Source organism: Musa acuminata, chromosome BXJ2-1, assembly GCF_036884655.1.
Source record: "Musa acuminata AAA Group cultivar baxijiao chromosome BXJ2-1, Cavendish_Baxijiao_AAA, whole genome shotgun sequence".
NCBI classification, from domain to species: Eukaryota; Viridiplantae; Streptophyta; class Magnoliopsida; order Zingiberales; family Musaceae; genus Musa; species Musa acuminata.
Window position 1 is genome coordinate 1,002,865 of NC_088338.1, and position 16,019 is coordinate 1,018,883.

Sequence of the window (16,019 nt, forward strand, 5' to 3'; positions counted from 1 at the left end):
TCGCCGGCTGGGGGTTGCTAGTTGTGCCAGCGTTCGACAGAGGCTTCGCAATGGTGGTGGCCGCATTCGTCGCCGGCTGGAGGTTGCTAGTTGTGCCAGCGTTCGACAGAGGCTTCGCAATGGTGGTGGCCACATTCGTCGCCGGCTGGGGGTTGCTAGTTGTGCCAGCGTTCGACAGAGGCTTCGCAATGGTGGTGGCCGCATTCGTCGCCGGCTGGGGGTTGCTAGTTGTGCCAGCGTTCGACAGAGGCTTCACATCGGTGGTGGCCGCATTAATCGACGGCTGGGGATTGCTGATTGTGCCGATGTTCGACAACGGCTTCGCATTGGTGGCGGCATCACTCATCGACGGCTGCGGGACGGTGGCTTTGCTGAAGCTAGTAGGGGTGGAGGCATCCTCTGCCTCGGGGATGTCACCAACGCCGAAGGAGGGAAAGGAGTCACTCACAATGGGTGGGATAAACGCCTCCGGTGGTGGTATGGTGTCGTTGACGATGGGGACAAAGGGAAAGGATAGTGTGTGGATGATGGTTCTGTTGGGCTGCAAGATCGACGGAGTACCGAGGAAGTGGATAAAGTCCCCGACGCCATCGGCCGCAGAAGAGAGGAGGAGGAGGAGAACGAAGGGGAAAGGGGATGGTGGGCCGAAAGTTCTCATGTCAGGCCTCACCAACCACCCGGGGAGAGGCTTCGAGGACGGCACGGTGAAGGATGAAGGAAGGAGGAGGAAGGAGTGTTATTTGGGTGATTAGCGTCGGGGATGGAGAGAGTGTGTGGCTCTCCTGGTTTCATGGTAGTTAATATGGTTGGCTTCTTCTCCTTTGGCTATCTTTGTTTCTTTTGTACAGTTAAGCATCTATTTGTCTACAATTAGCAAAAATCAATGGGGGAACACAAAAGAAATGGGTGAATAACGGAAAAAGCACCTGTTTTTACTATATTTGGAAAAGAAATAAATACCATAATTTAATTCAAAAAATAGAATGCTTGTTTAGGGAAGAGTAGTAGTAGGAAGAAAACAAAGGGCTTGATTTTATTTTATTGTTTTTTTCTTCCTTCTATTTTTATGCTACTTTTACACTATTTTTTAGGGTTCTCTCAATCTTTCATCTCTATCCAAAGAGAAGTAGATCAAAAGGTTGACCATGGCATGATAAGATGCAATAATTTGATAGGAAAAAGGAACATGCTTGTTTAGGCAAAGAGTGGGAAGAGAATAAGGGCTTGATATTTAATTATTTTCTTCTAATTTGTACCCTATTTTTAAGGTTTTAGTTGTCCTCTCAATTTTTCATCTCTACCCAAACAGGTGGTCTTCTTCATCCCTCAACTGTTTAAGTGTTTCATTTTTATAACTATAGGGATGTGAATATAATTTTTTAAATTATAAAAATTAAAATATTAAAAATAGCTAACTACAAGGGATCAAGTAAGCAAGCATTATACGAAGGAATCATGGAATCATGGAACCTTTTGGATTCATTAGTTCCAATCGTGTCTTGTCAATACAGACGGACAATCTATTATGCACCTGATTACAACAATAAAATGTTAAATCTACAGGCAATTCAGAAAGGTATATTAGGCAATTTGTGCACGTTTGATTGATTGCTAGCACTTTTCAGCACATATAATTCATATAACCAAGTGAAGAAATGAGTTTCTTTTGCAATACCTTAGAATTGGTAAACATATTAATGAAGCTAGGATTTATTCCTCATGAATGCATAGATACAGCTTTGACAATGCTGGCTAATCTTGTAAACCATAAGAACTATGTACATGTAGTTCCCCATTCTTCCTTCTGTTTTCCTTATTTTGGTGGTGGTGGCTGGGGATGCTAAGAAGCACTCCGACCTTTATCTGCTTCTATAATTTTTTGTGGAGTTGATGAAACAGTTGGCCACTTCGATAAGACAATGTTTCCTGCAAGATCTACTTGATACTGCACCATATTTTCGTTGAACACGATTCCACAGGAGCCCCAAGTATCTGCCTGCATATCAATCCCGAAGTACTCCAGGTGATCTGCTACACTGTTCCCACTTACAGACCTTTTGACGGCGATAACAGATAATTAAGAGCTTTTAACATAATGAAGAAGTCAAACTAAATCAAAATAGTGGCACTGTTGAAACCTGACCTGCTACACGAAGGGTCTTCACCAGAACCATCACATATCTTCTCAGTAATATACACAAGACTATCTAATCCAAAGTTATGGATCCATACCTGTAAACATTCATAAAAGGGGCAACAAAAGTATAGATATTGCAAAGATGAAATGTCAGTTTCAAAGCAATTGGTAGAAGAAGCACCCAGGTAGTAACAATTGGAACATGAAATGAACAGTAAATGGAAGTATGAAGTTGTATGCTTATCTCTAAAATGAAGAGTCTATCATGATGGATTCAAGAAGACAGATATACAATTATGGGGTGCAAAATAATATCCTTGGTTTAATAATTAGTGCAGCCGATCAGATAAGGCTCAGCCCCAATTTAGTTCAAAACTCAACATCAATTGAAATGCATATCAAATATTGTCTAGATCAACATCTATGGCAAAAAAATGTAATTTTAACTCAAATCATTTACCTCTGTTGGAAAGTGATGGTATGTCTTCTTGGGAAAGTAAGAGTAATATGGTGGTAAATGTGGCACAATATCATGCTCATTGGTAACTCGAACTGCATGTGGCAAATGTTCGCTGAAATATGAAGCAAAAACAGCATTGCCAACCCTAGGTTGTCCAAATGTCATAAGTTGAACATTCTGTATTCTGTAATTGACCTAAAAAGAAGAACACACACCTGTAAAGAAACTCATTTACAAGATTATGATAAAAAATGAAACATAAGTTGAGCTGCCAAAAATGCAATCCTCACAAAACCTAAAATATGCTTGTTTATGAATGACACCAATCCTTGGAAATTATAAAGAATAAATTTTAAGAGAATAATGGAATAAAAAATGCTCTAACAAAACAAGTATAGATCCAGGAACATAAGGACAATACATCCATGAAGAGAAAAATAAGGAAGACCAAATAATATGCTTCAGTAAATATGGTAGCAATACTGCAATGACAAGATTCAGAAATAGATTATTTTTAAATTCATCTACATAACTAGAATTAAGAAAATGACAAGATGAGTCCAGTTACTTCTGAGTGTAAAACAATTAACTCTGTGTGCTCTTTCTGAACTAGAAGTTCAAATTCCATAACATGAAAAGACAATATCATGGATGCCTTGCTATGGTTACAGGGAAAAGAGGAAAAAAGTGCATCCTCCACAATAGTCTGGAAAATGCCTTCCGCAACAGAGCTGGTGAAGAGTGTAACAACTTCAACAACACTTGCAGTTGAACAAGCCCAGTTTGGTAAATGTTTATAGGATCATAAGTTTGTCCCTCTACAAGACTTATGATGCGCATGTGTTTATTTATATATAGATTGAAGACTTTATACCTCCAATGTACATCGACATAAATATTTGGTATCATAAGAAAATGGTTGCTTCTTCTTTGAAATGTTCAGAATTAGTGCCAACCATGTATGCAAATATTAAGGGGTTGTGTCAACTTTGACTTCATCCTTTAATGCATTCTTTCACTTGAATCATCTTGGAACTTCTACATATGGGATATTTGAATTCAAGCTTGGGAGATAGTCAAAAGTGAAAAATTTTGAATTAATGGAAGATTTTCAAGAATGGAGAATTTAGCCCCATACTTGAGAGAATTTCAAGTACCAAAAATTTAGCTTCAGACTTGAGATATTTTCGAGACTGATAAGTTTGACAACTCACATGGGAGATTTTTAAGAATGAGGAATTTGACGACAAACTTGAAAGAATTTTAAGAATAATAATTTGATCTCAAACTTCAATATTTTCAATAATAGGGAAATTAACCTCACATTTGACAGATTTTGCAATTAGGGAATTTAACCCCAAACTTTGAAGATTTAAAAAAAAAGGGTTAGTCAGCTCCAACAATGAGCTATTTTCAAAATTGGATAATCTAACAAAAAGTATGAGAGTTTTCCAAGAATGACGAATTTAACCCTAGAATAAAGAGATTTACAAGAATAAGAATTTTGGCCGCAAACTTGGGAATATGGGGAATTTAGCTCCAAACTTGGAAGATTTTCAAATTTGAAGAAATTGATCCCACACTTAATGGATTTTTCTAAAATAAAATTTTGATCCCAGATGCACACATCGGATATGTCTGAAAATGAAGAATTGAGGCCCACACTTAGGAGATTTTTCATTTTAGGAAGATGACCACGATCCAGATTCTCAATGGTATTGAACCAAAGACAATTCCAGTTAGACGATGTTCTAGTAGTAGAAATATTGTTTAGAGCAAGGTTCTACATACATACCGAATGAGATGATTTTAAGCTGACTATATTCGTAACGAATGATACGTATCAGTTTGTCAGTGAACTGTGATGTGGACTGCCCCAATGAGCAATCTGCTCGCAGAACAGGCCCATCCTCGGCATGTTCCCCTTCTTGTCCCCTTTAAAGTTCTATACAGCTAAAAAGAGGCTCTTTTAAGCTCTTGTTCCCCTTTAAGGCTCATAATAACACATAATAGGCCCATGCATCCAGTTATTGTAACAAGGAAAAGGAGCTTACATGATACTTAGTCAAACAGTAGTTCCTTGTATTCCTAGCATTCCTATTATCTTGAATCTTCTGGCGAACTGATGCATGATGATAGTTAATCATAATTTTCGAAGTTCTATACATCTTACAGAACATAACAACAATATACTGTTGAGAACCACAGCTCCAGTGTACTACGTCTTCTACAGTTATATTTATCACAGTCCTTGCATTAGGAGCCTCCCACCATGGCTGATTCATGATGATGAAAACGACTGCTACATCAGTAGCACAGTATATGCTAGTAAAAGATGTCATGGAAGCCATTTCATATTTGGATCACAGAGTTGTACCGCATTGATCTTCAATATTATTACATCGAGGACCCTGATCCCTCACCATGGGACCATGACATTCATTTTGGTGGTAGGACTAAGTTTATGTACAATCATTTATTATGCACAATTGATTCTATGACTCTTTAACTTATTTCCATATTACAATGTATTCTTAGATTCCATTATTGATTCCTATATGTTACTTGTTTCAATGTATATGTTATTTTGTAGATTTGAATCAGTTAAATTATATGAATGTTGACTTTATTAGGTATGAATCTATGAGATATCAATAAAATAGAGTTCTTATGGTTTTCAGACATCTGAAACCCTTAAAAAGGGGGGTATCAGACCCCTGCTGAGATAAACCGTGTAACGGTGTGGTTGGTGCGTACTGGACCCAGATCAGTCCAGCCAAGAACTGGTATGGGTCCAGTACCAAAAACCTAAAACCATGGTTTATGCATTCTTTTTCTTTCTTTTTTGTCTTTCTTTATTTTCCTTTGTTTTGTTTCATTTTTCCCTTCTTTCTTTTCTCTCTTTTTTCATCGTTTCTTTCCCAATAGCCATGCATGAGTGGGACTAAGAAGCCGGAGGCGGTGAGCAATGGAATTTTCATCATGGGATGTTAACCACTTGCCTTTCTACTCAGATGTGATGGCACTTGATGAGGACCATATGATTGAAAAGAGACCCTTTCTGATTCTACACTTGACATGGAAAAAATAATGATCAAGCATCAACCCAAATTTGTTTGGATTGATGATGAACTTGCATTCAACTATAACTGACATATTTCAAACTCGATCTGAAATTTTTTTTCTTTAAAATAGATTTAGTATTTCAGATGGAGCTTTTGAAAAAATTATAAGTTGTCACACGGCAACATCTACTGTGTTTCTATTTTTCTTTCCTAGATTACTCGAGTAGAAGAAAAAGAAAAATAAAGGTAATGAAGAAAAAGATGGATGAAATCGAAATTTGATTTGATTGAAGATCACATCTCTACAATCAAGTTTCATCATTCTAAAAAGATGAAAAACCATGTAAAATGAAATCCTAAGAAACAATGGAAGACCACGTATGCTTATGAAATCTAAAAGCAATTCACATAGGAGCAAATCTAGTACTGAATATAGAACAACCTATATCCACATTAGAATTGAATATAAGAATAGTCTAAATCCAAAAGAAGTATGCCATAAAAGAACTTGCATGTAAAATCATAAAAGAAAAGTAATGATGTGATACTTACAGTAAGATCAAGTGCACAAAAGGAAGCCATAGCCCCTCCCATTGAATGCCCTGTAACCATGACGGGAATGTCTCCATATAACTCCCTAGCCTTTTGAACAGCACTAATGATCCCAGGGCGTAGTGTTGTATTATGATAAGCAGAATAAAAACCATGGTGCACCTTTAGTCACATAAGAGTATAAAGAAAAATCAGTGTGCATTTCCAAGTAGACACTTCCAAATTCTTAACTAGCGTTACCTACCATGGCACCAGGCATGTCTGGGTAGTTCAGATCTAGCTGCTTCCAGAAGAGGTCTTGAATCCAATTACGAAGACTATAAAAAAAGAGCAATTCTATTAAAACTCAAGGAACAGAGAAGGAAAATAACACAAACTCAATTACCTTTCAACAATGCTCAGATAGTCTCTAAAAGTTTCAATAGATAACTATAAAAAACTAATGGATCCCAACCTAGGTGAACTCAAGTGTTTAGTTTGTGTGTTTGGATTAGTGGATGTTGGATTTGTTAGGATAAGATCTATATTATCAAAAGATAGTCTCAAAAAGTTACAATAGGTAACTATCAATAACTAATGCATCCCAACCTAGGGGAAGTTATGTTTTTAGTTTGTTTGTGTTTAATTTTTTTTTAAAGTTTTTTATTTATTACTGAATGTTGGGTTTGTTAGGATGAATTCTATATTATCAAATGCTTTATATTTAATAATAAAATAAGATATTAGCTTTAGAAATTTGGATGAATTTAAACTGTTAGAAGATGAAATAAAGTCCTTATCCTACCCAATTTAAGTAGTAGTTGAAATTTTTGCCTCATGGTTTGCAATACCGTACCATACCGCTCGGTACGAGTAGTACGCACCAGACACATAGAGGACCGATATAGGCGGTACATCAATACACCTTACTGTATCATGTGTCGGTATGCTTGGTATAGCTTAGTATGTACCGTACCAACAAATGATCTAGATACTAGTATGGTACGGTATTCAGAACCATACTTTACCAGTATAAGCAAAGATTTACAAGGCTTATACATGTATTAAATTAAGATCATGAATTATAAAATGAAGAAATAATGTTTCTATAGGTCTTATGGTCTTGTAATTTTACTCACTGTGACAGGTGTTTCCTCCAAATGCTAGTCATCTTCTTCCAATCCATGTTTCTACACCCTTGCTTTTTCACTTTAGTTTTCATTTAATTAGTTATCTCTTTGCATTAGCATGTTGTCCTAGACTGATGATAGAGGACATATAAAATTAGGGTGCTTTTGCACTACCACACTACTCTATTCTCATCAATAACCATAAAAAAAATCTCTGAAACATGATACACATTACTAGTATATGAAAAACCAAATATCAGAAATTTGGACAAGAAAACCAAAAAGATTCTCCATCTAAGCTTTGTCCATATTACAGTTTAATGATTTAATTAAGATATTAAAAAACATAGTGCATCTCACGATTATAGGCCTTTATCAATTTTGGCACTTGCCTCATGATGTATCTTAGAGCAAGATCATTTCCGTATTCAAGAGTAGCAGTATAATTTTTCTACAATCAGATAAAGAAAACAGAAATAACAGTGGAGATCCTTAACTAGGTATACATAACTAGAAAGTCACTCTACATATGTCTTACCAGAGTTTGTATCAATTCTATAACAAGCATGCCAACTTACAGAGGTACCTAACAAATTCATCCATTTTTGGTCTAAACCATCTTGCAATTATGATAGCAACATTAGTACCTGTTCTCTTGAGTTCCTCTGAATGCGACTACAATAGCATTAAGATCATGAGCAACACCAACAAATGACTGTGTACATAATTCAGTTATATGTATAATTAGACACATGAAACAAAGAGATTATCTATGCACTGGAGTAACAGAAACAAAAATTAGAACGCACCTGTAAACAGTTCTTAACATCAACAATCAGCTCTACGACCTCAAAACCCTGTTTGAATACACCTTAGTTTCTACAACTACCCATGTAAAAATCATATAAAAACTTCAAATGCTGCCTTTTCGTGCTATCGATACATACCTAATCCAATTAAACAAATAAAACAAGGTAAAGAAAAAAACGAATTACAAACCTCTGTCAAATCGGTACATCTAGAGCAAGTCCAGCTAAATAATGCAGTTAGATCTGACATAGACACCTGCAGGAATCATTTACATCTGAAGGTCAAAAAGAGCATGAGAAAAATGTGATTAAACATAACATCAACAAAATTGGAAATAAAAAAGTTCACCGAACAAGATAATGAACAACTCAAGTTAAACAAGAAAAGCCACATCAACAGCATGACCCAAAACTTTAGTTCTTTATGGCCAAGCCATCGGACCACGATGATCTTCTAAGCTAACAAGTATTATTTATCACAAATAGCAATATTACTCATTAAAGAAGTATTGTTGAACAAACTTACAGCAGACGCATATTCAACAAGTATCTTGGCAAGAGTATGGTTATACACATGACTATTGTCCTCGCTACCAATCCTAAGTTCTGTAATCACAAAAAAACAACAGTCAAAAAGATGTCTCAGCTGCAGTAACTGACATGCAAAATGTTACATCACTCAAAAAGAAGGACAAACAGTATACAAAAATATAATATTCAGTAATTTGTGTTACAACAAGTAAATGCATCTCAAGTGTAACAGCACCAGGTTAATAGTGAACTTCTAATTTTAAAGATTTAGCTTGACAGAAAAACGGCCATTGGTGCTTCAGCTGTAAATCTAATGCAGATTGGACGAAGAGAATCTGAATGTCAAAGAATAAGTACCCCATCTAACCTTGTTCTCATGTATAATATTGGATATAAGAGAAGAAGCAGCTATTAAGCAGTGAATTTAACCACTTATGGAAGCTTAAGTAGGTAAAATGCAGTTCTAGAAAAAAAGATTGCTTGCACTAAGGAGCCAAGCACGTATGAAAATTGAAGAATCAAGGTATTTAGAAAAATGATAACATGGAAGTAAATAAGAAAGTAATCACAAAGCAAAGACAGAAAGCAGAAAATCCAACGAAGTTTACAAACCATCACTGGAACACTCCAGTTTCATAATAATAAGAATAGTAAATTCATGACTTATTAAAAAAAATCCATAGGTTATCTTTATATTTGCCACCATCACCAAAATATCTTGATGTCAACAATTTGCCTTCTCAAATGACAAACATCGAGACTCATCAGCTTAGATTCATGAGACAAGAAGAAAGCAAACAAGAAATAGTGTGTCAAAAAAAAGAAAAAGGAAGCAAGTTTATCCAGCAAACAAAACCAGAGTAGGGTCTACCCAAGGCCATACACATCTAACACGGTCTTGGCACACTCCAATTCCTTCCATGGTATATGCAATTATCTATATGTAAATTTAAATTTACAATCATAATTAATTAACTGAGAAATAAACTAAGCACTGACTTATAAGCTTGCCATTTATGTCATTCTCTTGAAACACTAGACAGTGCATGTATCTAGCACATAACTGAATCTGAGTAGACATTCAATATCTTTTTACTAGTTGTCTTATATCTATTTAGGGCCTTAACAACCTAAATCTAGATATTTAATATTTTCTAGGTGCTCTCACAATCTAAACTTTTTAAACCTGCGTTATTTTGTATCAACAAATGCACCCAAAATCCCTAGAGACAACTTTAAGCAAAACATTTCACAGTAGGGTATCAAAAACTCTAAAATACAGTATCAAATCTAGCTAAAAAAGCCAAATAAGTAGCCTCAGAAATTTCATACTTGTTTGCAAGGTTTCCAATTTCAGGCATTGGACCTGAGCCAGTCCATAGCTATACTGGTACAGGTCCGGTCCATTCCAGCATATACTTGGAACATATGATGGTAATGATTTGGAGGGGAGAAAGAAGTAAAAGAAGAATGAAGAAGAGGAAGGAGGAGGAGATGAAGCAGACATGAGGTCGCTGATGGGAAGCAGGCGTGCCCGCATGACGGGTGATTAATAGGAGATGCTCACAAGGAGTTGTGAGCCCTAGCACATTGGCAATGGGGCATTCAAAAGAGAGAAAAAAAAGCAAACAGTGTTAAATAACAAAATGGACTGTGTGATTTTAAGCGGTCTGCATCCAGGTTGACGATCAGACTGATAAATACTCGCTGAACCATGCTGAGCCAATCAAAACTAAAACCTTTGCTTGTTTGTAACTTTAATTTGACAAACATACAACACTACTCTATTCCATTTTGGGAAAATCATCCAACCACTTTGGGCCTCAATTAATAAAGAATTTTATGAAGGTTTGTAATTTCATATAATGATGGTACACCATGCAGTCTTGCATGGTCCTACATCATTTGGTATTGCAAACTTTGAATTGTACACCTACAAACTAGACCATCTGTAAAATCTGATTCACATGACTAGAATAAAAAATTAGACATAAATGAAAGTTTTACTTAAAAACTATTCAAAATATGTTATCCTTTAACTGTAGATCAATGAGTCCAGAAAACCCATCGCTATTGAATCTCATCATTAATATGCAACAGTATGAGTATTGAGTGACAGGTTAAGTTAAAAAAGAGATATGACCTGGTGTCGATGGCATTAATAATAAATTTGGTGACCACTAGTGCTTCTGTTTTGTAGAAAAATTAACATCATAAAGAGGTGCCAAATAAACTAATCAAATCAAAGCATGCAACCATGATATCTTCAAATAGATGATCATTGATCTTCAATTATCTAAGAATAGATAGACATAAAATTATTATTATTATTATTATTATTATTATTATATATATATAAATATATATATATGACTGTCTGACTGAAAAAATATCACCAGAAGCCAATAAGAACAACATAACACAATCAGTTATTGTCAAGGTCAGAGGTAGCTTATATTACAAGATAAATTTATTAGTAAGAAAAAAGAAATAATAAGAAAGGTACCTTTCAAAATAGTAAATACCTTTTTATACTTATAAGAAACTAATTAAATCATATAACACATTTAAGCAAGCAATAATTTTGAAATTTTTTTGTCAATTTTTTTTTTAGCGATACAGGATAAGGCATCTTAATTGGAGAATCTTGATTATGGCGGAGATTTTTTTTTATTTCATTTTTCATATTTTAGTTATTGTTTTAGCACTATAGGAAAATGTCAGTTCATCTATTCAGTTCCACCAACATAATACGTTCCCCTCGCCACTTCTCCTCAGACGATTCCATCATAAGTCGAATAATGCAATACGGTGTCTCATAAAAAACAATCACTCTTCCTCCCTGTAGACCCACTCAGCAAATAACACCTAGTCAATTAGGTCAAGACGAAGCGATTACCTCTCCCTCGACAAGCCGACATCACGCAGACCGAAACCAATACCGCCAGCAAACGCGACCGATCCATTGCCTACCAGAAACATCATCCAAATAGCGAGATACCACTCGAGTATAAGCACGAGAAATTCCCACGTACCGTTCGCATGTATTGCTCTACTCGTACTATCTCAAACTGAGATCAGTGCGCGGGGAGGGTTACCTTCGCCCGACCGAGTTCGTTTTCCGGCAACGGAATCCTCGAATCGCTCGAAAGACACAGCAAAGAAAGGGGGAAGAGCGGATGTAGAGAAAAGAGGGGATCTCAAAGGGCTTCCTCTCGGGATTTGTCGTCGCCTGCGTGGAAGCATCACCATGACCTCCAAATCTCTCTACAGTACGTGAGATGATATTTTGGTTCGTTGAACGGCCCATTGGGCCGAGACCGGTTTCCTTTGTTAGCGTATAATTGACGTTTTAATGACCTGCTTAGTAGATATAAGTGCTATGTCTTCAAAATACCAACTGGAATAAATGAAACTATGATCGAATCGTTCATCATGGAAAGGAACCTACGGTCGAGATTTCTTTTGCACATGTATCAACGGTTGGATCCTACTGTCCGGTCGCCCGAGGGAGCCCCCCACTAGTTGATTTATAACCCCTTCGAAAACCTGACGAGTAACTGCTTGTTCTCTTCGGCACCTCCATCGTTGCTGCTGCGATCGGACGATCGGGCGAGCGGGCAACAAACGCTGCATCCTTGAAACCCTAATCCTCGATTGTTTCGAGCTTGAACCAGATCCTTCCGGACTGTTTCACTCTCAGATCGAAAGGCTTCACCGTCGGACCTTGTTGCAGAACCCCTTTTGGGATTGCTTTTAGGCGTTTGTTGCTCCATTTGATGCTGTGAGGGACCGGACCGGCCTTTCGTTTTACTTTTTATTGGGTTATTAAGAGCGTGACGTTGAGCATGTAATATGTGTTGTAGCTGCTTGAAATCCTAAGGAAAGCTCGACATAGTTAACATGGTTGAGACCCATTCTTTGCTCTGGTCGTGATGGAACAGTCAACTTACTCTTTGAATCGCTCTGATGATTTGCTATGGATTGGTTTTTGATTTCTTGCACAGTTTCTGTAATTCCTGTTTTCAGGAACTAGGACAGGAGTTTAAGAAGTCAGTTAGCCTCAAAGGTGATCAACCTGATTTTTCTATGCAGGTATTGCACTTATCATATGTAGCTTATTGTGGCTCTTATGTTCAGGAACTCCCAAGTTAAATATTTTTTTGTCGCGTTTACATATGTGATCGTACTTCTTTTCCATGGTATATTTCGTTATACAGTTCATGGATTTTTTGTCCCTTTTTCTTGCATCAAAAGGTTTAAATGGAATGACCGCATGAGTTCCAATCAGGTCTTAGCGGGTATCTTTTTTGTTAATGCTTTTCATAATGAATCGCAGAATAGAGTAGGAAATTCTGATATGGATTTTGCTTGTCTTGGTTTGTATCAATAAAATTGAATAATGTTGATGAGATTAAGACATTAAAAATGTGTCATGGGACATGACGATAGGCGATTAGGAATACCAAAGTTTTGTAAATTAGGACTTAAAATCAGGATGATGATTCTAAGGTGTTGTATATATGTTTCTAACTATGTTTATTTGATATTTGGCCTTGTGTGTCTTAACCTTTCAACCTTTTATCTTTGGTATCGCTAATACCCTTAAATTTAATGTTTTCAGATTCTAATGATTCAACAATCTAGATCATATAATCTTGAAGGATATCCAATCTGAGACTGCCATCCCCTACCTCAGGATTATAACAAATAGAATTCTACTTTGTAAACTAGGGTTTGGGATGAGGCAATGCAAATAGAAACTATTATATATGTAATACAAAAGACTCAAAATGTATCCACTTGTATTTCAAAGAGAGTGCTTCAACTCTTTTGTACTATCAATGCCTCTCTAATTTCATCATGTGGGTGAAGTGTAATTAACATAAAGAAATAGTAAAAACTTTGGTTGAAGGAAATGCCTATGAAATTTTTTTTTACTCACAAATCTCATGACACCTCCTTTTTGTATAATGACATTTATTTTCTTAGAGGTTAAGGGCTACTATTTGTTCGCCTTTTTTCTGATCTGATGTACTGTCCTTCTCTGATATACTTGTAGTTGTACTGATGAAGGATGGCAAACCTTGTAACAATAATGATATTTGACAAATGCAATTGAATAGCTAGTTCAACATTTAATATATCCTTTATTTCACAGATATAACCGTATGTTTTGCCATTATTCTGTCTCAGCTTACCTCTTCTTTTTTTTCTTCCCTTTGCTCCTCTGTGGTATGTTTGCTTGTGCTTGTTGATGGGTTGGATGGAATGTAACTTCAACATGTTAGGTGCGGAAATTGTGTCGTCAAGTGTACCACCATCATGAGATAATGACAAATAACAAGGGGAGGGTGGGAGAGAGAGACAGACAGACAGAGACAGAGACTTGCTGTGAACATAGAGGATGACTATTAAACTTCAACTAATGTTATGAACTGTAAAAAAAAGTGCGTACAAAATCTGGCCGATGAGCTTTATATAGAGTATGGTGTCATTGTCATGCAGGAATTGATGCATTAATTATCTACTTCACAATTCCGAGAAATTCTCTATAACTATTGATGTGATTTGTTCTAAACTTATAGTAACAAATCTCTGTTTTTAATCTCTTCTTTTATATAATTTTTTGGCATTTTGACATTTTAATGTTTGTCCTACATTATGCTATTTTCTGGTTAAGTGAAATTAATGTGTGTTCTTTATGGTCATTCGTATGTTAATAATTCTTGACTTGGAATGATTTGTTGTTTTTGTCTTGGTCGGTGGCTGGATTGAATTTTTTGGTTTCCAAGAGAAGGCCTGCATCAGTTGTACTTAACTTTATTTTTCGTTACATTCAAAGTCTAATTGAACTTGATTTGCTAAAATGGTTGAGATTATGCAGAGAAGATCAATGAGATGTCTCCACATCTGGCACTGCGACATGAGAACAACACTTTTGGTTCTGATCTCAAAGAAAAACTTTGAAGGCCAAATTGCACGCTGGCACTTAGTACTCTTCACCAAATGTCTATCAAATAGATGAGTTATCCTGTCACTTCTGGAATATTGACTATTCTTTTCTGTCATACAAGTTTGATGTTTCTATGGCCTTAGTTATGGAGAAACAAATATAAAGAATCAAAAGGAAAACCAAGAGCAAAATGGACTATTCGATATTTTCAAAAGGCATGCCAAAATTGAGGCTTATGATAGATGGAAAGGTGCAGGTTCTCTCGTTACTCCTGCAAAGGTATGAATTTGATCTTACTATTGGTGACTCTTTGGAAGCTTTACTCCCTATGTGTTTCAAACCTTGTATTGAGTTCCTGTTTTTGTACTTACTGATAAATGTTACTTCATAGAGAAGCATCATAAGAACCTCTCAAGTTCAAGTGCTTGATAAAACAAGGAAGAACAAATTCCTCAGATAGAACTATATTTATAATCCCATATATCAGCTTTCTGCTTTGACATTTTGGTTTAATTTGAGATGTCAAGAATAATGGGAACTTGTGGCAGGATATTTTGCCTTTTATGCCAAGGTCTTTTCCCACGACTAAGCTTTCCTCTCCACCATCTTTCTGCCACACATTCCTCAGACAGATTAAGAGTTGACTTCCAGTTGATGCAGTAATTGCTTTTTGTCTGTCTACTTATTTAAACTGATGTGGTTCTTGGTCAACAGATTGAAGAAGCCACAGAGTAGTCAGCTGATGGACAGGGAGGATTATCTTTTCAGTAAGAGGATTGCTGAGGAAGCAGAATCTGCATTTGCTGCAAAGGCATTATTAAAGAGGGTGGTGATGAAGAGAGAAAGAGAAGAAAAAAGAACAAAGAAGTGGCCGAGGTAGAGACAAGTGATCTGCAGATTTCTGATGAAATCACTGTAGATGAAGCAAAGGAAATAAAGGGGCATCCAGTGCATGAGGCTCCCACCAATGTGGGTTCTACGAGGATCAACGTATGCAGCCTTCCCTTTAAATGTTTAAAGAGGCTTGTCTTTCGGGCCGTAAGGGCATAACCTCATCGTTGTACCAAGGCCCGCCCTTATGAAGTCGAAGAAATGCAGATAAAAAGAAGAAAAGATAGAGAATGATATGACATGTAGAGAATTAAGATCTTCCGCACCACTGGTTGAAGAGGACTGCAGCAGAAAAAAAATGTAAGAACAAGCAGACAGGAGCAGGGAGCAGCTGATTCTTCGAGGAAGAGAAAGGAAAAAAGAAAGGCACGAAAGTCAACTGATTGGGCTTGGGATACAGATGCAGGGAACTTAATGCATGCTACAACAATGGTCCTCCAATTTTGGTTGCTACTTGCTAATTGAGTCCCAAAGATTGCAAAGTCAGTCTCTTAATTGGTATGTAGCAG

The 16,019-nt window shown here is 36.5% G+C and overlaps 1 protein-coding gene across 2 annotated transcripts; it reads right to left on the reverse strand.

Annotated features, from left to right (window-relative positions):
• Positions 1 to 1,648: 1,648 nt before the first annotated feature.
• On the reverse strand, positions 1,649 to 11,922 carry LOC135598331 (lipase-like). Of its 2 annotated transcripts, none has more exons than XM_065091959.1 (11): positions 11,762 to 11,922; positions 11,563 to 11,632; positions 8,659 to 8,738; positions 8,323 to 8,388; positions 8,133 to 8,180; positions 7,971 to 8,038; positions 6,459 to 6,531; positions 6,215 to 6,376; positions 2,598 to 2,792; positions 2,144 to 2,232; positions 1,649 to 2,054 (listed from the first exon to the last, which is right to left on the reverse strand). In XM_065091959.1, exons 2-11 carry the CDS (start codon positions 11,627 to 11,629, stop codon positions 1,841 to 1,843), a joined length of 1,062 nt encoding a protein of 353 aa, XP_064948031.1. In that variant the 5' UTR covers positions 11,630 to 11,632; positions 11,762 to 11,922; the 3' UTR covers positions 1,649 to 1,840. The 2 variants fall into 2 exon arrangements, with proteins under 2 accessions (XP_064948031.1, XP_064948030.1); XM_065091958.1 differs by having other exon boundaries at positions 11,699 to 11,826.
• Positions 11,923 to 16,019: the final 4,097 nt, after the last annotated feature.